The sequence below is a fragment of the Peromyscus leucopus genome, chromosome 4 (assembly GCF_004664715.2).
Source record: "Peromyscus leucopus breed LL Stock chromosome 4, UCI_PerLeu_2.1, whole genome shotgun sequence".
NCBI lineage: Eukaryota > Metazoa > Chordata > Mammalia > Rodentia > Cricetidae > Peromyscus > Peromyscus leucopus.
In genome coordinates, this window is record NC_051066.1 from 3,312,325 (window position 1) to 3,326,220 (window position 13,896).

At 50.3% G+C, this 13,896-nt stretch overlaps 1 protein-coding gene across 6 annotated transcripts in view; it reads left to right on the plus strand.

Moving 5' to 3' along the window:
- Window positions 1-13,896, plus strand: part of Ttll11 (tubulin tyrosine ligase like 11) — a 231,506-nt gene that overhangs the window by 181,057 nt on the left and 36,553 nt on the right. For 5 of the 6 annotated variants that reach the window (XR_005091290.1, XM_028886112.2, XM_037204479.1 and 2 more), the window contains 2 exons: window positions 2,580-2,822; window positions 13,358-13,464. Coding sequence is in view for 5 of the 6 variants with exons in the window: in XM_028886112.2 (XP_028741945.2) it covers window positions 2,580-2,822; window positions 13,358-13,464 (350 nt within the window). In the remaining variant the exon portion in view is untranslated. Of the gene's footprint in view, window positions 1-2,579; window positions 2,823-6,480; window positions 7,621-13,357; window positions 13,465-13,896 lie in introns of those variants that run through there. The other variant, XM_037204481.1, reaches the window with a different exon arrangement.

The window sequence follows — 13,896 nt, forward strand, 5'->3', positions numbered from 1 at the left end:
CCATTTTCATTCAAAGCATCACACCGTGTTTCTGGGTTTGCCCTTCCCATTCTCCATTCTGGCACCCGAGTGGCTTTCATTTTATTTATTTTCAGTTTTGAGACAAGGTCTCACTATGTACCTCTGGCTGGCCCTAAACTTACAATGTAGCCCAGGCTGCCCTAGAATTTGCAATTCTCCTGTTGCTTTCTCCCAAGTGCTGGGATTATGGGTATATGCCACCATGCTTAGCCCTGTGGCAACCAGCGCACCTGATTGGCCTACTTCCTCTCCAGCCTTGTCTGAGATACCCGCCTCTTCACAAGGGCCTCATCCTGCCATTTGTGCTTTTTCCCAGACCTCCTTGTTTCTAGCTCCTCACTGGCTGGGCACACCTTCTCCTCCAGGCTTTGAGTGTCACCCTCCACACTGCTGTCCTTTGGTCTGGCCCGGCGCCTAAGAGTCCACGCCCCTGAGTTCCCAACTCCTCATTCAGTGCTTCTCTCTCCTTCAAACTCCACCCTTTCTTGGCTCCTGTCCCACCCAGACCAGGTCCACAGAAAACCACCTGCCACCCGCCGTCATCACTCTAAGACCAAGTCCTGAACACACTGCACATGGTTAGTAAGTCCCATCTAAACCAAAACAGATGGTTCAACACATATCTCATGGTGTTAAACTCAATATTGGCTTCTTGTGATTCTTTTCTTTAAACAGCCTCACGTCAGCATCCCCACTTCCAGCAGGCCCCACGGCAGGCCCCACGGCAGGCCCCACGGCAGGCCCCGCGGCAGGCCCCGCGGCAGGCCCCACAACAGGCCCCGCGGCAGGCCCCACAACAGGCCCCGCGGCAGGCCCCGCGGCAGGCCCGCGGCAGGCCCCGCGGCAGGCCCCACAGCATCCCCACTTCCAGCAGGCCCCACGGCAGGCCCCACGGCAGGCCCCGCGGCAGGCCCCACAGCATCCCCACTTCCAGCAGGCCCCGCGGCAGGCCCCGCGGCAGGCCCCGCGGCAGGCCCCGCGGCAGGCCCCACAGCATCCCCACTTCCAGCAGGCCCCACGGCAGGCCCCACGGCAGGCCCCGCGGCAGGCCCCACAGCATCCCCACTTCCAGCAGGCCCCGCGGCAGGCCCCGCGGCAGGCCCCGCGGCAGGCCCCGCGGCAGGCCCCGCGGCAGGCCCCGCGGCAGGCCCCGCGGCAGGCCCCACACTAGACCATCATGGTGTCCCTGTACCTGCTTCTCCCTGGCCCTGGCTGTGTGGTGCATTTCTATACTACACTACCTCCACCCCAAGATGTCTCTTTGGCCACACCAGTGACATTCTTTCACATCCCATTCTGTTCCTTGGACACGTCTCTCTGTTCCCCACATACTTCAGTGGGTCACAGGTCAGCCCCTCAGTGTTCTGTGAGCCACATCCCAGCCAACTCATGTCTAAGGATGTGGTGTGTATTAGGCTCCTGGGAGCAGAGAATGGGAGGCAACTTTCATTAAATTTGTTGCATTGTATGGTGGTTTGAGTTAAAATGGCCCCCATAGGGGGTGGCACTATTAGGAGGTGTGGCCTTGTTGGAGGAAGTGTGTCACTCGGGGTGGGTTTTGATGTTTCAGAAGCCCACACCAGGTCCAGCAGCGCTCTCTCTCGCTTTCTGCTGCCTGCTGATCTGGATGTAGGACTCTCAGCTCCTCCTCCAGCACCATGTCTGCCTGTGTGTCCTCATGCTTCCTCCCACCCCCCACCATGATGATAATGGACTAAACCTCTGAAGTGTAAGTCAGCACCAATGAAATGTTTTCCTGTATAAAGGTTGCTGTGGTCATGGAGTCTCTTCCAGCGTGGGAGAACCCTGGCCTGTGAGAGCTGACTTGGGACTACAGTGATAAAGCATTGACTACGGAGACAGAGGAAGAGTTGGCATTTATTCTGATTTTTGCCCCCTGGGGAACTGGCAGACATCTGGTAGTGAAATACCAAGGAGATAGGACAGACTCTGGGAGGGGGAAGGGCTGTGTCATGCTGGAGGCAAGAAGAAACTGAGACCATTTCCAGCTAGAGGTAGATAGATAAATCATTTCCTTGATTATCAGAATAATTTCAGAATAAAACACACAAAACTTGTCATTTTCTGTATGAGCTCCGAATAAACAGTTAAGACAGGAAATTGTCCATGTTCCTAGGGCTGAGGAATGGAAGAGTCTCTGCAAGTTGTTCACTGAACTGTGCCCGTGGCTTCTTGCCAACCCTCAGTGAGATTTTTTTCCCATTTCTTAATTATTCAATTACTACCTATAAGTAGGAGTTTGAAATCAAATCCAGACTGCTCTCAGTGGAGTATTCCCTTGAATCGTGAGCAGAGCAAAGCTGGGCTGGCAGGATGGAGGAAACCTGTGTTTCCAGTCCTGGCTCTGCCTTGGGTTTAAGCCTTGGCTTCACCATACAGAAGCTGTGTGAGCCTCGGCAGGCCACTTCCCAGAGGTCAGTTTTCTAGTCTACAAAATAGAAACTGTATAACACCAATTCCCTGGAGCGACTGTACATTCCAAGGGAAGGAAGCCATTGGAGGAAGGCAGTGTGTCATGAGTGCCTTGTGTATTTCAGGTCTCAGCATCCTGAAAAGCCTGTCACTGGGAAGGAAGATGTGGACTGTGAGATGACCGGTGACCCCGACTCCAACCCTGAAGCCCACCTGCCCTCGATTTGCCTCAAGCAGGTGTTCCCCAAGTATGCCAAGCAGTTCAACTACCTGCGCCTGGTAGACAGGATGGCTAATTTGTTTATCCGGTTCCTGGGAATCAAGGGGACAATGAAGTTGGGACCGACTGGCTTTCGGACCTTCATAAGGTTAGTGAGATCAGCTTCCTTTCTTGAGCTTTGGAGGGGGTGGAGTCTGGTCACTCAGCTGAATGCCATGTGGCCCTTGACTGCTCTTAGGAGACCATAGTATTGAACTGGTACCCCATTTGAAGCTATATTCACCTCAGGGCTGGCACTGATCCTGACATAATGTAGACTCTTGTCAGATGAGTTAATGAATGCTCTGCTCATGACATTTAAATTGTAGGTTCATTATTAAAACAAGCAATTATGGGGCAGAGGGAGGTAATTCATAGTAATGCTCTTGATACTTAAGAATGAGGACCTGAGTTCAAATCCCTGGCACCCACATGAAAGCCAGGCATGGTAGCATGCAATAGTAATTCCAGCACCAGGAATGGTGGACAGGGCAAGATAAGAGCTTGCTGGCAAGCCATTCTAGAAAAGAACAAAACTCCAGGTTCAGTGAAGAGCCTGTCTCAAAATATAAGGTGGAGTATAGTGGAGGAAGACACTCAAGATCTACCTCTGGTCTCCATACCCACATGTGTAGGTGTTTGCACCCACCCACACACATGCACACACACCCAAAAGAATTGTGAACTACACAGTAGTCATTTTTTATTGTTGTTATGACAGGATACCTGAAGCTGGATAACCTTATTTAAAAAAATGGCTTCACTTAGCTCACAGTAGTTTAAGTTAGCAGCACCGTTAGATAGGTCTTTGTTAAGAGTCTGATGGCAGATGATATCACAGGGGAGGCATGTTCAGGAGAAAGATCATGTCCAGAGATGATCAGAGCAAATTGGAGTTAGGCTCATTCTTATAACAATTCAGGGTCCCACTTATATTCTCCAGGGCTCATGCCCAATGACCTAAAGACCTTTGACAAGCTCTGCCTCCTAAATATGCCGCCCCTGAGTAACAGCACTCTGAGTGAGGTCCATGCCTCCACACATGAACCCTCAGGGGATATCCTCCTTAGTGTCGTCACTTGGAGGGAAGTCTGAATCAGACTGGCCTGTAGGCATGTCTGTGCGGGTGTCTGAAGTATTAACCTGCACAGGAGGGCCCATCACACTGGGGATGCCGTCTCGAGGCAGGCAGTCCTAGGTTGTATAAGAAAGCTAGCTGAGCAGGACTCTGAGCCAGCCAGCCAACCAGCAAGTAGCGTTCCTCCGTGTTTTCTGCTTCAAGTACCTCCTTGAGTTTCTGCCCTGACTTCCCTCAAAGATGGACCACTACCTGGAAGTATAAGCCAAACAAATCCTTTCTCCTGCTAAACTGCTTCTGGTCCAAGTGTTTCTTCACAGAAACAGAGTGAGACTGGAATAGGGGACTTCCTCAACCAGATTCCAACTGCGGACTCTGACCTTGAACCAGGTCTGTCAACACTTAGTAGTGATTGCTCGTGGGTGTCCGACCAGCCTGTGTTTAACGTGCATTCTCCCAGTGGAGCAGCCTGGCTGAGGCTGAGTTCACGAAGGCATGTCATTCCACACTGAGTTTCTGGAGTGAAAAGTTTAATAATTAGTCTGATAAATCATATAGTACAGTTGTTCTAATATTAAAATAACATGCTTATAGTGTGTGCTATACAAAACTTGCATGAGTTTTAAAGGTAAAACATAAACTAGGAGAGAGGTTTTTCTGTAGCCTACAAAGTAAGCAGTTGTCTCTTACTGTCCATCTTTGAGGGTTCATTCATTGCCTCCTCCCTTTGGAACACTTTAGGGGCAACACAGGTGAGTTCATGACTACCCTGGACCTGGAGGTCTTAGCCTATAGAGTGGAATGCAGCCACACAGGCCATAGGGGTATGTGTGTGTGCGTGCATGTGTGTGTGCATGTGTGCGCGCACGCGTGTGTGTGTGCGTGTGTGCATGTGTGTGTGTGCGTGTGTGTGTGTGTGTGTGTGTGTGTGTGTGTGTGCATGCGTGTGTGTGCATGTGTGTGTGTGCATGTGTGTGTGTGCATGTGTGTGTGTTATGTATAGAATTAATCAGGACCACAGGGAAACACCTAGTATATGGTAAGTGATTAATAAATGTTAGTTAGTTTCTACAATGGTTTAAGAATGTCACGAAATTTTACATATATTTCTATAAATTCAAACACACACAGAGGGAGGGGAGGGAGGGAGAGGAGGGAGGAGAGAGGGAGGGAGGGCGAGGGCAAGCGAGCGCCAGGGCCTGCACAGGTCTGATACGACCTGGGCAGCCATGCCGAGCAGATGACCCTGGATCTCTTCAGCAAACGTGATCTGGGACAGCAGGGATCTGCTCAGTTGCAGTTCTCTGTGGCACAGCCACCTCAGAGGAAGTCTCTGACGGCCCTCAGCCCTGCTGTCACCTCTTGTTTTAACACCCTACCCTGCACCTCAAAGCCACACTCCACTAAAGCAAATAATTGGGCACCGTGAGTTGGAAGCCGCATTTTGCTAAAGGCTTCTCCAGATGCAGTTTATGGAGACTGCTACCAACCTTCCAGTCTTGGTAAGATGGTAAACCCATGTCTAGGTGGCCACTGTTGCCAGCCACTTTAGCAAACCTGAAGTCCTAGGATGGCTTGAGAAGGGCATTGCTTTAGTTTCAGAGGGCAGGGGAGGCGTTGGGCAGAAGGAAGGACATAGGCTTTGGGGTCGAATAGGTCTGGCTCTAGGACCAAGCTTATTGGTCATTGGCTGCATGGCTTTGGCAAATCTTCCATTAGTCTGTAGTCCTACTTCCCTGTGTGAGCAGTAATCCTGCCTGGTGTGGTGTTGTGAGTGTGGGGTAAGGTGGACCATAAGCACCTGGCCCAGGGCCTGGATTGAGGGAGCCTCTTTGACTCTTGTCAGGACTGTAGTCGACACTCAGTATTGCATGGTGTCTGCAGGTGGCTTGGAACAAAAAAGCCACCAGGCCTTCTAGGGACGGTGAGCAGCTCCACAGTGTCATCCAGTCCCATCTCCTTTCTGGTCACCCACACTAAACGTGGTCTAATGGTTCCAAGGTTGCCTTATGGTCACAGGATGGCTGCTCAAAATCCAGCCACCATGACGGAGCTCTAGACTGAGAGGAGGAGGGGGAAGTAGCACAGTCTCCACCCTGCCGATGAGCTGGACCCTCAGAAGCTGCTCTGGGCGCCAATGAACTGGACCCTCAGAAGCTGCTCTGGGTACAAGAACAATGACTTCTGCCTCCATTTTGTCTGGTTTTGTTTTGGTTTTTGGTTTTGGTTTTCAAGGCAGGGTTTTTCTGTGTAGTTTTGGTGCCTGTCCTGGATCTTGCTCGGTAGACCAGGCTGGCCTCAAACTCAAGAGATCCGCCTACCTCTGCCTCGCGAGTGCTGGAATTAAAGGTATGCGCCACCACCGCCTGGCTTCTGGCTTCATTTTGTTGGCTACTTCTAGTTACATGGGAAGCTGGGAAGCCAACTTTGTATTATGTCTATTTATTCATGTATTTAGTGTGTGTGAGTACAGGTCACACATGTCACAGCATGCCTATGGAGGTCAGAGGACAGCTTTCAGGAGCCAGTTCTTTCCTCCCACAATGTGGATCTCAGAGACTGAACTCAAGCTGTCAGGCTTGGTGGCAAGCATCTTTATGCATTGACCCATATTGCTGGCCTCTAGAGGTGTGGGTGTGTGTGTGTGTGTGTGTTCTTTTAAAATGTATAAAAACTGCTGTCATTACAGTGAAAAGGAGAGAGAAGAAGACAATAGCTAGGCAGCCCGTGCCTCTTTGTGATTCTTACTTGAGCCTCGGAACACAGAGGACCCTGGTGTCAGGGCCTGTGGAAGCACATGGGGACACAGTGAGGTAGGCGAGCTGGTGCACTTCATTTGCATAACATGGCCAAGGCAAGAACATTCTGGGCCTGCCCAGCTTCTGCACCATGACACAGAAGTCCCCATTCAAAACCTGAAGGACTGAAAGGCCAGCTGAGCTTCACGTGGGGAACTGTCAGAATCTGCAAGGAACACAGATCCTATGACATCCTGTCCATGCCCATCTCTTCCCAAGCATGGGGACAGGACATTCAAAGACAAGCTAAAGAACTTCCTTCCCTTGGGACTCTCAGACTAACTGCACATGGGAATCGACTCCCCACTTCAGCCTTTGGCAAAGTCTGAACCTGCGGCCAGGGGCTCCATGGCTGAGGCTGTGAACAGAGCAGCGAGCTAGGAATAAGAGCAGGGGAGGTTTCGTCCACCTGGTGGAATCCACAGGGCCTCCTGGAGGAGGCAGTGTTTGTTCACTACTAGCTGTTATTGGCTGAGCAGTAGACAGACACACCACCAAGGCAGCAGGGAGGGCCAGCAGAAGGATTTCATGTGGCCCAAGCTGAGAAGTGAGGGATGGTGTGTAATCCAATCTGCAATGGACCTGAGGCTCTGTGAACTGGGCAAGGACACAGGATAGACAGGGAGGAGATTTGGAGACACTGGAAAGCTTCCAGTCTCAAATGCTTCCAGGTCTTCCTCCCTCCCCACTGCCTCACACACACTGTGGGCTCTGATGGGAAGTGGCTGGCGAAGCTGCTCACCACCACACTAACTTGATGCTACCAGAGATTTGGGTCTCTTCAAAAGAAGCTGTGCTTGCTTATTTTTATGTAAAATCTCCATATTCAAAGAATGGCTTTAACCATGTATGCATTCCATCAAAACAGGACTGCCCACAGAGGCCTCCAGTGAGTGACACTTGATGTGAGAACCCAGGAGGCATCTATTGAGAGGACCTCCACATTTACACCATCCTGAAGAGAAAACAGAATTAAGAATGTTTCTAATAGGCTGGGTGGTGGTGGCACATGCCTTTAATCCCATTGCTCAAGAGGCAGAGGCAGGTGGATCTCTGAGTTCGAGGCCAGCATAGTCTACAGAGCGAGTTCTGAGACAGCCAAGGCTACATAGAGAAACCCTAAAGTTTCTAATAATGATAACTCGCAGGCCAGAAGACCTAATGACAAGAATATCCCTGCAAAAGCTGTGGATGTGACAGGCTCTGTGATCCTCACCACCACTGGAGGCGTTTGCATGAGAAATAGATTTTTCCAAGGTTGGGGAGTGTTAGGTTCTGAAGCCACCACCTCCAATCTGTGGCTAGTCAGGGCTGTCATGGAGCTGTGGCAGAACAGGACAGTAAAAGAGCATCTTCAGGTGGCCAAGAGGCAGCTCGAGCAGATGGACCCAGACAACAAGGCAGCCCAGCAAATGCCTGTCCTGATTAAGGATGCAGGAGGACGTGGATGGAACACCGCACTTGGTAACAGACGTTTCCTTTAAAGATGTCCCAAGAAACCCCAATGGCAACTTAATAGTAAAATATGATAATTCTCCGCTTTCCAATTTATCTGGGTATGTTCAGTCTTGCAGATTAAATTTTACCACCTGCTAACGACTGTTCTCTCTCTCTCCTTTCCACTTTGGTTTAAATATTGCTTCGTTATGAATTAATAATATTTATGCCACATGCTGAATTGAACCAAGTGCCCTTTGCAAGAGCGCTTCAAAGCAGAGACATTCCCAGCATGGCGCACGCTGCTTCAAGGTTCCCACACAGATGCCCGAAGTGGAACTTGGCTTTCATAGCTGCTACCCACTCTGTTTCTCTCCACATTCCTTGAAGAGAATGAGAAGGGAAGAAAATAATAAACAGTCCGTTTGGATTTATTTTCGGTGTCCGTCTCTCAGAACTTGCAGCATAGATCAGCAGTTTTCAGGGGGAATTATGCTAATGGCCGCCCAGCCATCTCCCACTTTCTCTTTCCCTGAGAACGAGAAATAACGAACTGTCACTCTCTTGTCTCGACACTCTAACCAGTCTCCAGTGTCATTTCCTCCGGAGCCGAGGAATAGCAGCGCGTATCATCACTGTGAATTGAGCTCCTCTTCTTATTTTTTATTTATTTATTTATTTTTGGAAATTTTATTTTATAATAATTGCCAGGGTGAGGAAGCTTCTCTTTCTCAGGAAAATAAAAGCTGTCTAATTGATTCTGCAGCTTGACAGCCTTCCTTGAAGAGAAATGTATTTGTGTTAGGCTCCTGCCAATGGGTCACTAGTTGGGGGTGGGGAGCCATCAGATGTAGTTCATGGAGGACACTTTTTCCACAGTTGGGAAACTGCAGTTCCGTCCGCACTCTGAGACCGCACTTTGAAGTCCCTGCTCCTCCACTATCCCTGCTTCTGATCCCAGGTCTCCTTCTGAATTAAAGGACACATTTTTCTCTTTGTCCTTTTCCCTCTCCTTTCCCTTTTATTGTACGGAGATATTAATATGCTCCATAATGGATAGCTGTAGGGGTTTTTCTCTGAGAGACATGACATGTTAGAATGTTCTAGAATAGAAGTATAAGTAGCCAGCTTTCCCCTTTATCATTAACTCCTTAGTGACTTTGAAACTGTCCCTTCTGTGACCATTCCTTCCCAGAAATCTTGTGAGATTCTTCTTCTAACCCTTGAAGACCATGGATGTTTTAAACTGTAGCCACCTCTTTCCTTCCCCCTCCCTGAAATACTTAGTTATCCCCCCCCCTTAAAATAAATATGGGTCTTTGCCTTTTACCTTAGAGAAACCTCTTGGGGGAAATGAAAAGCTGCTTTTTTTTTTTTTTTCGCCACAAAGAGGGATGAACATAAAAGAAATTCTATAAATAGGATTTTGTGGAGTGTAAAAAGTTGGTCCCTAAATTTCCCATGAGACGTAGGCAGTTAGAGGAAATGGGATGATCATTTCAAAGCTTCCTACACGCTCAGGCTCCTAATGAACTTGAATGATTTGTGATTCTCTCCCATCATATGTACTCAGATTCCCTTCCATTCTGAAAAGAAAAACAACAAGAAATGCACAAAAATCATCACTTTCAGCTGTTTCTTCACCAGTGGGCAAGGCTTTGCTTATCATTGGCTTCTTCTTTCTCCACATGTGCCTGGCACGGAGCATCAATATCTAAGCCTTGTCTGGTGGGTGTCCTCGACCCCCCTCAGACAAATGAGAACTTTTGTGGCATGCTCAAGAACAGGCAACTGCCGGGTGGTGTTGGCGCATGCCTTTAATCCCAGCACTCAGAGGCAGAGCCAGGTGGATCTCTGTGAGTTCGAGGACAGCCTGGTCTACAGAGTGAGATCCAGGTCAGGCACCAAAACTACACGGAGAAACCCTGTCTTTAAAAAATAAAAAATAAAAAATAAACAAACAAAAAGAACAGGCAACAAAGCCAAGGTCCCAATTTTTCATTCCTGTTCTAGAAAATTTCTAGCTTCTCTCACCCTATTTCTCAGAGTGCCCTTCCACTAAAGAATTGACCCTCCCACCCGTTCATTGAATGAACTTATCCCAGGGCATAAGGGGAGGAGATTGTGCTCCATGGTCAGAACTACCTGGCCATCACACTCCATCTCCTGCACGGGACCCTCTGAGAGCTGTGTCACCCTGGGCCCTGAATACTGCTGACCTCTGTGGCAGAAGATGAGTTCTGTATTCAGTGGCTAGATGGATGAAAAGCCTTATTCCAAAGACTTGATGTTAGCCTCTATTTGAGCTCACTGAGAATGTCTGGTAGCCAAAGGACAAACCCTGAGACCCTGGTTATCTCCCAGAAGCCTTCCATCCCCAAACTTCCCAGCAGGTGTCCAGCCCTTTGGTCGTTAGACTTTGTATCTTGATCCTAGGCTCCTCCTGGGACCCTACACTGGGCCACCTCCCCACAGCTCCCGAACCTCCTCCTCTGTCTCCAAGGGGAGATGGGATACAGACCTGTGTGACCTTGGGGAAATCCTGACCCTCCATACCCACTGAAATGGGACTGAGGACCCCTCCCTCACATATGCTTACACAGATTCTGAGACCTTGGGAAGGAAAGGACCTTGCAGATGGATATGGTGCCCAAGAAATACCTACAGAATCCAAATCTCTTTAAGCATTTCCCGTCTGCTGCAGCCGACATGCACAGTCCTCTGTTGACTGCGGACATCGTAATCAACTGTATTGGCAGTATTGCTGGGGAGGATGAGTTACCTTGGAAAGGGGATAAATGGAGAATTCTCCCTGGTAAATTACGGCTTCTGCTAAAGGTTTGACATTTCTATTTTCTTCCTGTCAGGAAAAAGAAATAACTATGTACCAGGGGTCAGTTCAGTTTCTGTTTTTATCCTTCATTAACCCATAGAGCAGGCCAGGCAGCACTCTGTCCTACCAGGGAGCAGGTAGTCCTAAGAACACTGACCATTAGCGAAAGGTGATTGGGCTTTTCTCAGTGAAGCTTTGGAAATGTGCAGCATACACTGACAGCATGGCTCAAGAGACTGGAGTATTGTCCCTAGCAGAACCCAGTAGAGATAGCCACCTCTATGACGGGCAACGTGAAAAGCTTGGCATCCATCCACTGACATGTTTTACTGAGACTCAATAACTGTGCGCTGACATGCTTTGAAGTCTGCCATGGAGCCTTGTGATTGAAATATGAAACAGGATGTGAATTGTCGGTCTGGAAAATGCAGACGGGTGGGAAGAAATAAGAGGAAGGAGGGGCAATGGCTTCATCAAGGCACCATGTTGGGCATGCTCATAGCCACCACGGTTAAGGAGTGGACCTGAATTTGGACAGGGGCCTCTGGGTGCCAATCAAGCTTGCCAATCAAAGCTTCACCTGTCTGGTGCCTATGGGAACTGTTCACACGGGGACAATGACAAATGGGCAGTCAGACAAGCACTTTATCACCAGCTGGGGTCACAGATGTGATGCATTAAAAAGTGTTGGCTATAGCTCTGACACCTTGACAGCTGGCCCAGAGTCCAGCCTTCAGGATTCCTAGGCAAAACCCACCTCCCAGAATGATCACGTCCAGAGTTGGGAGGGAGAATCGGACAAGCCAATGGCTGCCCTAGGCTCTCTTGACCTAGGTTTCAATACCTCAAAAGATCAGTGAAAGTTTGGTCTGGTGGCCTGAGAGGAAAATGGGGAGTGAGAGGAGATGAGGACTGGGGATGCCACGAGTCTCCCAGGCATCACACAGGTCCCCCACGGACACTCGCTGTCTCAGCAGCCATGTGGGCACGTGCTGTCTTCATCCTAGAGATCAGGAAACGAAGATGTGGAGAGAGGCTTAAGAAAACTACCCACAATCAAGCATCTAAATGCTGTTCACCCACCTCCGTGGCTTAGACAGGATCGCTGCCAACATCAGACTTAAATCTCATTCTTTTGGCTTCCCCACACGTAAGCAGGAGGAGCACCAGAAGATTCCAGCCTCCCCTGGCTCCAGGTGACCAGGAATAAGCATGCAGCCCAGGATGGAAGGGCGCTCCTGTGGCGTGGGCCCAGCCTGTGCTCTCTGTGCGCTCTGCGTGTCTGGGCCTGTCCAAAGCCGTCAGGGTGACGGAGTCAGAAGTGGAGTGCGGCACAGCGCGCCCCGTGTCCTCGTTTGGCCTCAGGGGCTCATCTGGTGAGATCCGGGAGGAACGGCTCCCAGGCCAGTGGTGACTTGAGCCACTTCAGCGGTGAGCGGTCATTGCCAGGACATGTGACCGTGGCACCGACGGCTGCCTGCACTGGCGGGAGAGGGCAGTACTCACATCCTGAAACAGTCGTAAGAAGATGAACACACATAAGGAGGAGTGTTTCTTGACTATGGAGTTCCTCGGGCTGGGGTGTAGCTCAGCTGGAGAATGCTTGCCTAGCATGGATGAGGCTCTGGTTCCACCCCAGTACCACCCGAAAAAACAGGTATAGTGGTGCATACCTGTAACCCTAGCACTTGGGAGGTGGAGACAGGAGGATCATCCTCAGCCACACAGCGAGTTTCAGGCCAGCCTGGGCTATGTGAGTCCCTACTGCAATAATAGTAATAATAATAATAATATAATAATAATAATAATAATAATAACAATAATAATAGTGCAAAGAAAGAGTGCTGCCCCCTTTGGGAGTGGGCGGGGTCTTGAAGGCTGTACGAGCTGCAGCTGACAGGAGGAAAACACTGAAACAGGTAGGCCGGAAAGGGGAGCGGCCTGCCCAGGTCCTCAGTGGCAGAGCCAGGATTTGGCTCAAGCTTGGCTGTCTCCACAGTCTTGCTCTCAACAGGCCACTCATTCGCTCCTAACTAAAGCCATAGTCTCCATTCCCCAGTTCTCACTTGCAACTTTCTCCCTGCTGTTCCTCTGCTGGCCTCCAAGAATTCTGGGGAGGAAAACATGGCCTGAGCAAAGACACATTCTCCATCTGAGCAGTTCCGGTGCTTTAAACAACAGAAGCTGACCTCTCGGTCTGGAGGCCGGGAGGCCGCTGCTGAATGCAGCAAGGCGCCTGCTAGGGCCTGCTCCTGGCGCCTTGCATCTGCTTTCTCTGTGGTGAGGAGCAGGGAGGCAAGCGAGCTCTCCTCTCCTGAGTGTCTCCGTACAAGGACACTAACTGATCTGCTAGGGCCCCGCCAACACGACCTCTTAAGCTCCAAAGACCCCACCTGTGGGTTTCATGGGGGCACAAATGTTCAATCTCCACAGGCTTGAGGGAGAGGGCCAGATGTTTTCACTGTAGAGTGACACAGTTTTCTTTCCTGTTGCGGCAGGAACTGCAAGCTGAGCAGCAGCAGCCTGTCCATGGCTGCAGTGGACATCCTCTACATCGACATCACAAGGAGGTGGAACTCTGTGACCCTGGACCAGCGGGACTCAGGTACCTGATGGCTGCCTCACATCCCATGGGCCCTCGCCTGACAGGTGTGGGGAGGGCCTGCGTATCTTCTGTCCTTTCACATTATGGAGGTGAGAAGGAAGATGAACGGAGTGGAATTAGCCCTGTCTTCAACCATGGTTGTGCAACCCTCCCCAAATCCCAGTCCACCGTTAGCTTAGGGCTTTGACTCCACCACTGCTGGAGGTGGACCGCTGTCCACTCGTTCGTTTGTGATCCTGCATACACTTGCTGAGCACACAGTGGCTAGGCCTTGGGTAGACTGGAGAGCTTGGCTCTTGCCTGGAAGGAACTCTGTGGGGTTGAGACCCGTGAAAGATGGCACTAACATCGTGGGAGCTGGGGTGGACTGGGATGGAGATGCTCCTCCTCCCAAAGGGGCCACTGGCTAAACCAGTGACGAAGGTAAGGGTG